The sequence below is a fragment of the Salvelinus alpinus genome, chromosome 18 (genome assembly GCF_045679555.1).
Source record: "Salvelinus alpinus chromosome 18, SLU_Salpinus.1, whole genome shotgun sequence".
NCBI lineage: Eukaryota > Metazoa > Chordata > Actinopteri > Salmoniformes > Salmonidae > Salvelinus > Salvelinus alpinus.
In genome coordinates, this window is record NC_092103.1 from 25,131,796 (window position 1) to 25,146,628 (window position 14,833).

Sequence of the window (14,833 nt, forward strand, 5' to 3'; positions counted from 1 at the left end):
CAAATCATTAATTAGAGTTATGACAAATGCTCTGACCCTGCGTCAGTGATCAAGGGCAACTTGCAATGCTTATATCCAGTTATAGGTTGCGTTGCAGGCTGACTTCATAGCAGACAATAAAATTGCATCAACCAATGGTTGTGTGCCACATTACTGACTGTGCAGAGGGGCATCCAATTGCTATATCATTTGATGTGTACAGTTATCCAGGCATTCTAAGATCTGGCATGCGTCTATAATGTAGTCAGCCTGGAACGGGACCATTGTTTCTACAATGGACACATTGCCGATGGTGTGTGGGAAGCATCACTGACCTTCATCATCAGCACCACAGTGTTGAGTGCGATCATGGTCATGATGGAGTACTCAAAGGGCGGCGACACCACAAACTGCCACATCTTATACTGGAACGACTGCTTGTCTGCTGGCATGTAGCGCGTCAGAGGCTTGGCGTTGATGACAAAGTCGATACAAGCTCTCTGTGTTGGAGGAGGGGGAGGGAGGGAAGGGAAAGAAAGAGGGAGAGGGATGAGGTGAGAGTTTGTGAAACTCACTCACTCATCTCCCTAATCATATCTGATATTGTTCAAACACTGATTACCAACATAAAAAAGGACCAATGTACAATCAAATGAAAAATATCAAAGGCTGAACTAACGTCCGATAAGTGCTGGCATGCAACCTAACAGTTTCCAGGAGTGTTTAATATGCCAGGACAAGGCAGCAAAAGGAGTCTGATCACTTGCCAGTAGTTTACAGACAAGAAACACAAATGCTGTGTCCCAAATGGCACTCTATTCCCTACATAGTGCACTGCTTTTGAGCCCATAGGGCTCTGGTCGAAAGTAGCGCAACATAAAAGGGTGCCATTTGGGACATACTGTAGAGTGAACCTCAGTGATGTAGGAAATTAAGATACAGCTGGATGGACTACACTGGGCTGGTTGCTCCTCCTGAGGGTTGCTGTTCTTCTGTGTTGATGCCTTCTGAGGGAAACAACAGGCTAGCAAGGAAATCAACTGAAATATATCCACAGGTGGTATGAAAAGTGTTGAGAGATCCAACACTGGGACGTTTTCAACAGAGGAGAGGCAGAAATGACTTGGCCTTATATTAATAATTGTTAGTGCACGTCTCAACAAAAAGTGAGTTACCTCCTACTGGGTGCCAGACAACTAGGTGAGAGTGTGTCTGTTCTCTGTGTATGTGTGTATTTTTCTCTCTGCTTGTGTATGTGTGTCTTTCTGTGTGTGTTTGTGTGCGTGTGTATCTCTCTATCTCTGTTGTCCAGCGTGTATTCAGACAGCATACTGTACCTCGTTCTTCTCCAGTCTACAATCTGACATGGCCTCGTCTCCCGGCTCTTGGAAGGTTTGTGTGTGTGTGTCTGTGTGTTTGTGTACCTCGTTCTTCTCCAGACTACACTCTGACATGGCCTTGTCTCCCTGCTCCTGGAAGGTGATGATGATCAAAGCCACGAAGATGTTGACAAAGAAGAAGGGAAAGACCACAAAGTAGACCACATAGAAGATAGAAGTCTCCATACGAAAGCCTGGGCTGGGACCTTCATCCTCATAGGTGGCATCCACAGAATGCTTTAGGACCCTGGAGAAAACAGGTAAACACAGAGGGTCCGTTTTGAATTTTTCCCATTAATGGTTAAAGTAAGGATTTGGGTAGGGGAAGATGATTCTAGATCTGTACCTAGAGGAAACTATCCTAATACTATCTAAGCCTAACAAGCTTAATTGTTTTAACCTATACATACACCACTAGGCAGCCATGGCAGGGAGGGCTGTCGTGGAAAATTGCGAGATTATGTTATAGTGCTTGTAAGATTATATTATACTCTTTGTATTGCATTAGAATGGTTGTATTATTCGACAGAATAGAATCTGTCGACTATTGTGTGTTCAGTGTTCCACTGAGGCAGGGCCTCTATGAGATAGCACTGACAGAGGAGATTTACGATGTCTTTGGCCAATAAATCCTAAAGAGCATTCCAGATAGTAAAGGTAATGTTTTTGTACTAGGAACGAGATTAGAACCCTTGTTTAAGAGACCAAACTGAGCGATAATTTATAGCGAATACAATCTGGCTAAGTGTCACGTTCTGACCATAGTTTGCTTTGTATGTTTCTATGTTTTATGTCTAGGTTGTCTATTTCTATGTGTTTGGTCAGGGCGTGAGCTGGGGTGGGCATTCTATGTTGTTTTTTCTATGTTTGTATTTCTGTGTGTGGCCTGGTATGGTTCTCAATCAGAGGCAGATGTCGATCGTTGTCTCTGATTGAGAATCATACTTAGGTAGCCAGTTTTCTCACTATGGGTTGTGGGTAGTTAATTTCTGTGTTTCACCATACAGAACTGTTTCGGTTGTTTGTTTGTGTTTTTGTTATTTTGTTCTGTGTTCATTTGATTTATTAAAAATCTAATTATGGACACTTACCACGCTGCACATTGGTCCGATATTTCCTACTCCTCCTCAGACGAAGAGGAGAACCGTTACACTAAGGGATACTCCTCTCTCAAGTAAAAGTATTTATTTGTGAAGAGTTCCTATTATCTGTGGTTTGTCATGTCGACTAGGGGGGTGTATCTTGGCTATAAAATATATTGGTATTCTTTTATAGGGACTCTCAGAATTCATTATAGACACCGAATTGATCTGAGAGTCAAAGGGCTATAGTAAAGCTCACATTATTAAAGATGAAGTTTTAGTATAACTCTGACTGGTGTGTGGTTTGTAACTCTCCTCATTTGGTAATACAGGAAATTGCCACGACAGGGCACAGAAGAATATGTGATGTACAATCAGGCTGTGGAAAAAAAGCAATACATTTAATGTAACAAAATATGTCCAATATTCCTCTTTCATCTTCCATAACTGAGTACAGCAGGGAATAATATTATGAAGCAGGGAATATATGAATGTTTACCAGGTTGCATAACAACAACAAATTAGTTTTTTGAATATGATTAAAACAGATATGCAGCAAATGTGTAAATAAAACTAAAAACACTGATGTTTTGAAGATATTCTGCTTTATATTAATTTCTGAGAATACCAAAAAGAGCTGTAGTACCCCTTCTCAAGCCCTATTCGCCGAGTCACAGGGAATAGAGCCATTTTGATTTAAAGATTAATCTAACGCTAGTTAGCTCTTTTACATTTTATTGTGTATCCCTTGTTAAACCCTGTACTTGGGGTAATGATTTCCCTGAGGAAGGAGATGTGGAGAGAGACAATGAATGACTGACTAGCTGAGGAGAGCACTTAAGACATTGTGGTGTCCTCAACTCCAACCCTGGTCAGGTTCTACATGCCATAAATTCGTGCGAATGATGAAGGCCATCTTACTGACTAGCGCTGTCTCCTCCTGAACATTACCTCAGCACGCCATTACGCACGCACACACACATACCTCTCCCACTGGATTTCACCCCACCTAGTCTCACCCCGAGAGCATTTATTTTCGCCACATCATTTGCACTTTGGCCTTCGGAATGGATGTCAAATGGGATGTTCGTCTTGTAAAGGACATTGTGTACATTCAATAGGGGTCAATGGACCCGATAGGAACCCTCTAGTCTGCCTGGAATTGTTTGGGAAGCTAATTGGCTAGCCGGTGGTTATGTGAATAGGTGATGTGTAGATTGAGTGGCCTGTGGTTATGTGAGTAGGTCATTGCCAGTGACTGGCTAGTCGGCAGTAATGTAAGTAGGCCACGTGTGAGGGATTGGCTGGCCTGTCTTTCTCTTCACAGTTGATTGGCTAGCTATTCTGTGGTTATGTGAGTAGCTAATTACCAGTGATGTGCTAGCCTGTGGTTGTGACTAGGTCCTTACAGGTAATTGGCTGGCCTGAGCTTCTCTCTACAGCTAATTGGCTGGTGTGGGCTACTCACATTGGCCAGCCCTCCCCGGTGGAGACGGTGAATAGGGTGAGGAAGGCCCACAGCACATTGTCATAATGGAACTCATACTTCCTCCACTCACGATCCTGGGCCGCCACTTCATCACCGTCATAGTCGAGAAACTTACCCCTGATGAACGATGGAAAGGGGGAGAGAGAGGAGAAAGAGAGACAGACAAAGAGAGAAAGAAAGAGAATAGCACAGTATTGTATTATTATCTTGTAGGTAAATTGGCACGAGCTATGTTCACAAAAAACACTCCAACTGCAAAAATCTAATTTTCACATGTGAAAAGATGGTGTTAACATTTTGCAGTAGCAATGTTCAACTGAGGGAATTGTGACCACATCTAAAAAGCCCAAATGCGAGACGGGAACGATTTTGCGGGACATTCGCGGAAAAAATGGGGCAGGTTAATGGATAACGTTCAAATTACGACAGTTCTGCTGTATGATGATCACTGCCTTTTAAAGGGGCAATCCTTAGTTGCTACATAGATTTTTGGACTTATAAATTAATCATACGAATCCATTGATTCTTGAAGAAAATAGCATAGAAATGCCTCATGAGTTCAGTTTAACTGTCGTACCTCATTAGAACACAAAATATGAGCTTGTTTTACTCCAATGTTTGTAAACAAAGTAAACGTGAACAACCATTGTATAACCTCAAAACATGACTAAAAACTATAATGTTGAAATCATGGATGGTCAGTCCTTGCATCCATAACGTAGTCTATGGATTTGAGAGTGGTTGCATGCCTCTGAAGCTAAGCAGGGTCAGTCCTGGTCGGTCACCAGATGGGAGACCGGATGTAGCCGGAAGTTGTGAAAAATAAACAGGTGGAAAATAAATATCACATGAGGGAAAAACACATGAAAAATTCACATGTGAAACTTCACACGTTTCTGACTCATGTAAAAACATATACAGTTGAAGTCGGAAGTTTACATACACCTTAGCCAAATACATTTAAACTCAGTCTTTCACAATTCCTGACATTTAATGCTTGTAAAAATTCCCTGTCTTAGGTCAGTTAGGATCACCACTTTATTTTAAGAATGTGAAATGTCAGAATAATAGTTGATAGAATGATTTATTTCAACTTATATTTCTTTCATCACATTCCCAGTGGGTCAGAAGTTTACATACACTCAATTAGTATTTGGTAGCGTTGCCTTTTAATTGTTTAACTTGGGTCAAACGTTTCGGGCAGCCTTCCACAAGCTTCCCATATTAAGTTGGGTGAATTTTGGCCCATTCCTCCTGACAGAGCTGGTGTAACTGAGTCAGGTTTGTAGGCCTCCTTGCTCGCACACACCTTTTCAGTTCTGCCCACACATTTTCTATAGGATTGAGGTCAGGGCTTTGTGATGGCCACTCCAATACATTGACTTTGTTGTCCTTGAACCATTTTGCCACAATTTTGGAAGTATGCTTGGGATCATTGTCCATTTGGAAGACCCATTTGCGACCAAGCTTTAACTTCCTGACTGATGTCTTGAGATGTTGCTTCAACATATCCACTTCATTTTCCATCCTCATGATGCCATCTATTTTGTGAAGTGCGCCAGTCCCTCCTGCAGCAAAGCACCCCCACAACATGATGCTGCCACGCCTGTGCTTCATGGTTAGGGTGGTGTTCTTTGGCTTGCAAGCCTCCCCCGTTTTTCCTCCAAACATAACAATGGTCATTATGGCCAAACAGTTCTATTTTGGTTTCATCAGATCAGAGAACATTTCTCCAAAAAGTACGATCTTTGTCCCCATGTGCAGTTGCAAACCGTAGTCTGGCTTTTTGTATGGCGGTATTGGAGCAGTGGCTTCTTCCTTGCTGAGCGGCCTTTCAGGTTATGTCGATATAGGACTCGTTTTGCTGAGGATATAGATACATTTGTACCTGTTTCCTCCAGCATCTTCACAAGGTCCTTTGCTGTTGTTCTGGGATTGATTTGCACTTTTCGCACCAAAATACGTTCATCTCTAGGAGACAGAACGCGTCTCCTTCCTGAGCGGTATGACGGCTGCGTGGTACCTTCAGGCGTTTGGAAATTGCTCCCAAGGATGAACCAGACTTGTGGAGGTCTACAATTTTTTTTTTTTTAAGTCTTGGCTGATTTCTTTGATTGTCAAGCAAAGAGGCACTGAGTTTGAAGGTAGGCCTTGAAAAACATCCACAGGTACACCTCCAATTGACTCAAATGATGTCAATTAGCCTATCAGAAGCTTCTAAAGCCATGACATAATTTTCTGGAATTTCCCAAGCTGTTTAAAGGCACAGTCAACTTAGTGTATGTAAACTTCTGACCCACTGGAATTGTGATACAGTGAACTATAAGTGAAATAATCTGTCTGTAAACAATTGTTGGAAAAGGTACTTGTGTCAGGCACAAAGTAGATGACCTAACCGACTTGCCAAAACTATAGTTTGTTAACAAGACATTTGTGGAGTGGTTGAAAAACAAGTTTTAATGACTCCAACCTAAGTGTATGTAAACTTCCGACTTCAACTATATATTATAAGAAAAATATATTCAAATTTTTCAGGTGATTTGTTCTCTCGTGACTTTGTCATGTTTCTTTTTTGTAAGGGCATATCCAATACCAGTCAGTGTCAATGGTGTGAGTGTGTACTGCACCTGCAGTCCTTCTCCAGACCTTTAGACTCGTCGGTGCAGTAGAAGAACTTGCCCTTGAACAGCTGCACAGCGATCACAGCGAAGATGAACATGAAGAGCATGTAGACAATGAGGATGTTGAGCACGTTCTTCAGAGAGTTGACCACACAGTCAAACACAGCCTGGAGGAGGACACACACACTAATAAATAGAGGTACACACAAACTCATACACACAATCACTCAAACACATTAGCATGCATGTGAACACCCATCTACACACATGCACACAGCCTCTACGCAGCACTCTGTTGATCAGTTTGTGGTTTGAATGACTGTCTACCTGTCATGGCATGTTTTGAAATCTTCCCAATGAATATGTATCAGCAGGAATGAATGAGACAGTAACTCACAGAGCTGCTCCCTGAAGTAAGTTATGTTTTATGTCACTCATGTCACTCAGTCCAAATAGCTAACTGTATGAGAGTGGTTAGCTCTAGTCCAGTGCGTTACGTGCAGCTTGCTGACACTGAGCCTTCAGCCTCAGCAAGCAGCATGTAATGCCCTGGACCAGAGGTAGGGAGTAGTAGGGCTTACCTCCCTGCTAACCCTGATCTATCTCAATCATCTCAATTACTTTAACAGAATGTGCTGCTATCTTTGGTCTGATCAACTACCTTTCCACACATCAATTACTTTGGTCTAGTCTTTGTGAGACAACACCAGAGCCGGGGTCCTGATAAGAGTGAGACAGGTTAGCATTTTTCCCATTTGTCACCGGGCAGAGGATGATTAACTGGTATATGAAGATAGACACTGTGGATATCAGTCATTACATCTCGCCCTCCTCTTCTCTCCCACTGATGTGATTAGTTTATTAGTTTATATCTCATACAAATCACTTGGGAGTTCTTAATCCACTGGCTGCTGCTGCAATTGCAGTGTGTGTGTGTTGCAGAGGCACAGGTGTGTGTGTACGTTCGTGAGTGCATCCGTATGTGTTTGTTGGACTTGTAACTGGCCATGGAAGTGGCTTTTCTGCTGTGTCAGAGCGGATCTAACAGGTAACAGATGTAGCTACCTTGAGTTTTGGCAGTCGTTTGATGGTCTTCAAAGGCCTTAGAACTCGCAGCACCCTGAGAGACTTGATGGTGTTGATGTCCTTGCCTTTAGTTCCTCTGCACAGAGCAAGCCCACAGTTAGTGACTATAGACTAAACAAAAGGAGAATAGGCATTATGCTGTGGCCCACAGGCTCTCACCAGCGCGCGCGCACACACACACCCACACCCACACACACACACACACACACAAAACAATAATTTAGAACCTGTTAGCGACAATATACAGTACAGTCCTCAGGAGCCAGATGGACACTGGTCAAAGACAGTGAGTGTGGTGTCAATACAATAATCTACCAGTCACATTTACACACTGTGGCTGTCCACATACTCTCACCATCGTATATTCTGTGTGTTTATTATGAGTTTAAATACTTTAGTGTGTGTGTGTGTGTGAGCATGTCTAGTGTGGACGTGTTTAACTATACTTGTGGGGACCAGCAGTCTCCACAAGAATAGTAAACAAACAAACATTTGACCAACTGGTCCCAACAAGGTCAAATGCAATTTCTAGGGGGGTTAGAGTTAAGGTTAGGTTTCCGGGTTAAGGTTAGGATAAGGGTTAGGGAAAATAGGATTATGAATGGGACTGAATTGTGTGTCCCCACAAGGTTAGTTGTACAATACTGTGTGTGTGTGGTCACAGCTCCTCAGCAGGTTGATAATGCCTGCGGCTCCATATTCATCTGTAGAGAGCTCTCTAGGGTGCCTCTCTCCCCTCTCACACAGGCAGAAATCAGTCAGTCCTCTCTGTCCATCAATATGGATGGGGCTGGAGCTCCTAAATTCAGTGTGAAATATGGCCCAGACAGCCAGTGGAGGAGGACTAGGAGGCTCCAAAGAAGAACTGACTATAGGAAGTTGTAACCCATCCATGATTCTGCTAGAGGGGATGAGAGAGCAACCCTGCCTTTCCACTCTCAGTGGAGCACTGTGCAATGTACTGCACTATACAGTTTGAAATCATGACTTGAGGTGAATACTGAACTGAAGTACACACCTCATACTTTGGAATAAATCTCACACTGCCATCAATGGAAGATTGAAGACACGTAAACTGGATCTATACAGTATGTGTTGTGCACCCATCTCAAGGACTGAACCCACAATGAGTTAGTGTATTCAGTTGGTGTATTCAGTGGAGACAACTACCTCAATAACTAGAGAAAACAGAAGCATGGTTCCACACAGAATGGGCGTGTTGACTTTTTCTTACCCAATGGGAGCTTTAAGTCTAATACACTGGCATGCAACAGTCATGCTCTGAAGATCTGGTTACCCCGGCATACAATCTGGTAAGTCTACCCCCGCCCGTATCAATCCAGGGTCTCAACACGTCTAGATGGCGAGTGAACCGTTCCTCAATAGCTTTCAGAAGAGCCGTAGGCAGGAAGAATGGATGTTTGTGTGTGTTCACATTAAGTAGCTCAGATCAGCCCTGATATGCCTTGTGTGTGCAGCTGCAGCAGCCAGATGCGAGGCGGTTATCCTCGGTCACCATGACTACAGCCTTATTGGTTGCCCCTTTCCGAGAGAGAGCGCATTTCCTGTTTACAGATAGGAGATCTGTCTTCCAATAATCTGCCTCCCAGTAGAACATGATCTGCATTATTCCGAACCTTCTGCTCTCTCAACCCAGAAACACGATTCACTCTTCCTGATCTGCCCTTCTCACTAACGCCTTCACTATTTAAGATTATGTTTGTATGTAAATTGGGACTTTCTGATGACACAGTATGCTTGTAACTATGTACAGTGGGGAGAACAAGTATTTGATACACTGCCGATTTTGCAGGTTTTCCTACTTACAAAGCATGTAGAGGTCTGTAAACATTATCATAGGTACACTTCAACTATGAGAGACGGAATCTAAAACAAAAATCCAGAAAATCACATTGTATGATTTTTAAGTAATTAATTTGCATTTTATTGCATGACATAAGTATTTGATACATCAGAAAAGCAGAACTTAATATTTGGTACAGAAACCTTTGTTTGCAATTACAGAGATCATACGTTTCCTGTAGTTCTTGACTAGGTTTGCACACACTGCAGCAGGGATTTTGGCCCACTCCTCCCTACAGATCTTCTCCAGATCCTTCAGGTTTCGGGGCTGTCGCTGGGCAATACGGACTTTCAGCTCCCTCCAAAGATTTTCTATTGGGTTCAGGTCTGGAGACTGGCTAGGCCACTCCAGGACCTTGAGATGCTTCTTACGGAGCCACTCCTTAGTTGCCATGGCTGTGTGCTTCGTGTCGTTGTCATGCTGGAAGACCCAGCCACGACCCATCTTCAATGCTCTTACTGAGGGAAGGAGGTTGTTGGCCAAGATCTCGCGATACATGGCCCCATCCATCCTCCCCTCAATACGGTGCAGTCGTCCTGTCCCCTTAGCAGAAAAGCATCCCCAAAGAATGATGTTTCCACCTCCATGCTTCACGGTTGGGATGGTGTTCTTGGGGTTGTACTCATACTTCTTCTTCCTCCAAACACGGCGAGTGGAGTTAGACCAAAAAGCTCTATTTTTGTCTCATCAGACCACATGACCTTCTCCCATTCCTCCTCTGGATCATCCAGATGGTCATTGGCAAACTTCAGACAGGCCTGGACATGCACTGGCTTAAGCAGGGGGACCTTGCGTGCGCTGCAGGATTTTAATCCATGACGGCGTAGTGTGTTACTAATGGTTTTCTTTGAGACTGTGGTCCCAGCTCTCTTCAGGTCATTGACCAGGTCCTGCCGTGTAGTTCTGGGCTGATCCCTCACCTTCCTCATGATCATTGATGCCCCACGAGGTGAAATCTTGCATGGAGCCCCAGACCGAGGGTGATTGACCGTCATCTTGAACTTCTTCCATTTTCTAATAATTGCGCCAACAGTTGTTTCCTTCTCACCAAGCTGCTTGCCTATTGTCCTGTAGCCCATCCCAGCCTTGTGCAGGTCTACAATTTTATCCCTGATGTCCTTACACAGCTCTCTGGTCTTGGCCATTGTGGAGAGGTTGGAATCTGTTTGATTGTGTGTGGACAGGTGTCTTTTATACAGGTAACGAGTTCAAACAGGTGCAGTTAATACAGGTAATGAGTGGAGAACAGGAGGGCTTCTTAAAGAAAAACTAACAGGTCTGTGAGAGCCGGAATTCTTACTGGTTGGTAGGTGATCAAATACTTATGTCATGCAATAAAATGCAAATTAATTATTTAAAAATCATACAATGTGATTTTCTGGATTTTTGTTTTAGATTCCGTCTCTCACAGTTGAAGTGTACCTATGATAAAAATTACAGACCTCTACATGCTTTGTAAGTAGGAAAACCTGCAAAATCGGCAGTGTATCAAATACTTGTTCTCCCCACTGTATAAATACAGTATACAGTGCATTCCCGAAAGTATTCAGACCCCTTGACTTTTTCCACATTTCGTTACGTTACAACCAGGATGGAGGAGCAGTCCCAGATCTATTACGTTACAGACCCCCCCAATCAATCTACGTACAATACCCCATAATGACAAAGCGAAAACAGGTTTTTAGAACATTTTGCAAATGTATAAAAAATGTAAAACAGAAATACCTTATCTGCTTAAGTATTCAGACCCTTTGCTATGAGACTCAAAATTGAGCTCAGGTGCATCCTGTTTCCATTGATCATCCTTGAGATGTTTCAACAACTTGATTGGAGTGCACCTGTGTTAAATTCATGATTGGACATGATTTGGAAATGCACACACCTGTCTATATAAGGTCCCACAGTTGACAGTGCATGTCAGAGCAAAAACAAAGCCACGAGGTCGAAGGAATTGTCTATAGAGCTCCGAGACAGGATTGTGTCGAGGCACAGATCTGGGGAAGGGTAGCAAAACATTACTGCAGCATTGAAGACCCCGAGAACACAGTGGCCTCCATCATTCTTAAATGGAAGAAGTTTAGAACCACCGAGACTCTTCCTAGAGATGGCCGGCCCGCCAAACTGAGCAATCGGGGTAGAAGGCCTTGGTTGGGAGGTGCCCAAGAACCCGATGGTCACTCTGACAGAGCTCCAGAGCAAGAGGACAAGTACATTAGAGTGTCTAGTTTGAGAAACCGACGCCTCACAAGTCATCAACTGGCAGCTTCATTAATTAGTACCCGCAAAACACCAGTCTCAACGCCAACAGTGAAGATGCGACTCCGGGATGCTGGCCTTCTAGGCAGAGTTCCTCTGTCCATTGTCTATGTTCTTCTGCCCATCTTAATCTTTTATTTTTATTGGCCAGTCTAAGATATGGCTTTTTCTTTGCAACTCTGCCTAGAAGGACCGGGGCCTCCCACTCCTCTTTCTATTCTGGTTAGAGCCAGTTTGTGCCGTTCTGTGAAAGGAGTAGTACACGGGGTTGTACAAGATCTTCAGTTTCTTGGCAATTTCTCGCATGGAATAGCTTTAATTTCTCAGAACACGAATAGACTGACGAGTTTAAGAAGAACGTTCTTTGTTTCTGGCCATTTTGAGCCTGTAATCGAACCCACAAATGCTGATGCTCCAGATACTCAACTAGTCTAAAGGAGGACAGTTTTATTGCTTCTTTAATCAGGACAACAGTGTTCAGCTGTGCTAACATAACTGCTAAAGGGTTTCTAGTGATCAATTAGCCTTTAAAAATGATAAACTTGGATTAGCTAACACAACATGCTATTGGAACACAGGAGTGATTGTTGCTGATAATGGGCCTCTGTACACCTATGTAGATATAACATTTTAAAAAATCTGCTGTTTCCAGCTCTAATAGTCATTTACAACATTAACAATGTCTACACTGTATTTCTGATGAATTTGATGTTATTTTAATTGGACAAATTGAGCTTTTCTTTCAAAAACAAGCTTTTCTTTCAAAAAAAAAATATAATAACATTTTTGAACGTTAGTGTACATTTGCAAACATTTCTAAAAACCTGTTTTTGCTTTGTTACTATGGGGTATTGTGTGTAGATTGACGAGGAGAAAAAAACTATTTAATCCATTTTAGAATAAGGCTGTAACGTAACAAAATGTGGAAAAAGCGAAGTGGTCTAAATTCTTTCCGAATGCACTGTAAATATATTAATATTAATTTGATATACTGTCATTCTAATTCCAACTGTAATGTTGGCATTGTACAACCGTCCTTTACTTTGGCATGTCGGCACACAATGGCAACAAGGGACAGAGATGAATCTGATCAGTGATTGTCTTCTGAAAGCTACTGGGAAGAGTCTCCAATAGTTCCTCATTGGGACTGGGCAAGAGGTGGAATGGGTATCCCGTCAGTACAGCAGAGAAAGTGAGAGTGTTGGAATGCGATGGAGGAGGTTGATAGTGGACCGTTTTTGGGGTCAGGGGTCAATGACAGAGAGAGGGTAGGTCCCCACCTGGCCACGCTTTGTTGCGATCTGATGAAGAAAAGCAATGATAAACAGGACACGCAAACAAACACACGTCACGAATCACAGAGAACAAACACAAAGCACATAAGATATTAAGGCTGCTTCATAGAGACAAAGAAAAAGGCAGAAATATACATAAACACTGAGCAAAATAAACACTTTAAGCCAATAATACTACTACTACTACCACTACTACTGTTGAACAGCCATAGAGATACAGTGGTGCTAGTTATCCTTAAGACTTAATAAGAACATCAAAACACAGCAGAAAGAAACAGATCATGACAAGCACACGGAAGGAAGTTCAAAGTGAAAAAAGAGCAGAAACCTAACAGACTGAAAAAAATAGTAAAAGGACAGTTTTAGCTGTCCATCTTCTGTTTCTGACAAGAAGACCCAGAATGAGTTCCAAATTACACCCTGTTCCCTACATAGTGCATTCGTTTTGACCAGAGCCATATGGGCCCTGGTCAAAGTAAGTGCACTACATTGGTAAATGGGGTGCCATTTGGGACTCGAGCCTCATTTTCTGACAGGAGGTTTTTCCAGTGAGATGGCATTAAGGAGGACAAGACATGACGTTCGACAAGAGACACAGTTCTGTCTGTCTGTGATGTGAGCAGCTAGGGAGAGGAAGTGTATCCTCCAGATAACCTCCCTATCAGCAGACCAGCATCCCACAGCACCAGGAGAGGAACAAACATACATACCCTACTGAGACAGCATTATGGGACAACTATCACACACACGCACGCATGCACGCACTCACACGCACAGACACACTCACACACATGCACATACACACACTCACAAGGATGTATGTGCATATAGACAGCCATTGACACGCACACAATGAAGAGGCACACACACTCACACACCTCAAACGCACCTACATCAAATCAAACTACTGTTACATGCAAAAACACCCTCTCAATAATGAGTGTGAATTTTCAATGGAAGCGTAAATAAGTGAACATATGCAAATGGTCAGAATAACAGGAAACTATTTATTTGGATAGTCCCAAGTAGATGGTTTGTAGATGTTCAATAACCTTCAACAACATTTCAACTAACCATCCACTAAACCGAACCCTAAATCTAACCTTAACCTAACCCTAAACTTAAACTTAATCCTAATCTTAACCCTTACCCTTATTCTACAGCTAACCCTAACTGTAACCTTAGCAACAGTTGCTTATCAACAGATAGTATGATGACCATCTGTAGAGTATCTATATGGGACTATCTAAATAGAATGTGACCCAATAATCTACAGTAATATAATGAGGGTGAATCTATAGATGCGTAGCTATACAGGCTAACTAAGCAAAAAGCCTGAGAAATGAGCGTGAGGCTGCTGGCTACATGTTGGGCATAGACTCTGTTGACTCGGATGGACAGACAGAGAGACAGACAGAGAGACAGACCGAACGAGAGACAGAGAGAGAGACAAACTGTCAAGAAAGACGAAAGAGACAGAGGGAAAAAAGCAGGCAATCAAAGGCATTACCCCATGAAGCTCCTGAAAGGAATCCAAGCCACAAGAGAAAGATGGAGGGACAGAATTAAATGAGAAAGAGACAGTCAGCGACACAGAAAACCATCCATATACAATAGGCTACAGTTCAGAAAAAGAGAGAAGAGTAAGATAGACAACAGCAATACTAATGTGGTACAATTGACTACTTCACAGGTTATTACACATTAGCCCCACCATGACACCACTGGGGTGCAAAATAACTGACTGAGCTGGTCGTGGGAGAGAATACACCATTTCCTTTT

General features: G+C 42.7%; 1 protein-coding gene across 7 annotated transcripts in view; it reads right to left on the bottom strand.

Moving 5' to 3' along the window:
- The window catches only part of cacna1bb (calcium channel, voltage-dependent, N type, alpha 1B subunit, b), a 224,881-nt gene that overhangs the window by 38,221 nt on the left and 171,827 nt on the right, over positions 1 to 14,833 (bottom strand). For all 7 annotated transcript variants that reach the window (XM_071350768.1, XM_071350763.1, XM_071350765.1 and 4 more), the window contains 5 exons: positions 7,616 to 7,712; positions 6,557 to 6,717; positions 3,909 to 4,046; positions 1,404 to 1,605; positions 315 to 479 (listed from right to left, as the gene is read on the bottom strand). In XM_071350768.1, coding sequence (XP_071206869.1) covers positions 315 to 479; positions 1,404 to 1,605; positions 3,909 to 4,046; positions 6,557 to 6,717; positions 7,616 to 7,712 — 763 coding nt within the window. The remainder of the gene's footprint in view (positions 1 to 314; positions 480 to 1,403; positions 1,606 to 3,908; positions 4,047 to 6,556; positions 6,718 to 7,615; positions 7,713 to 14,833) is intronic.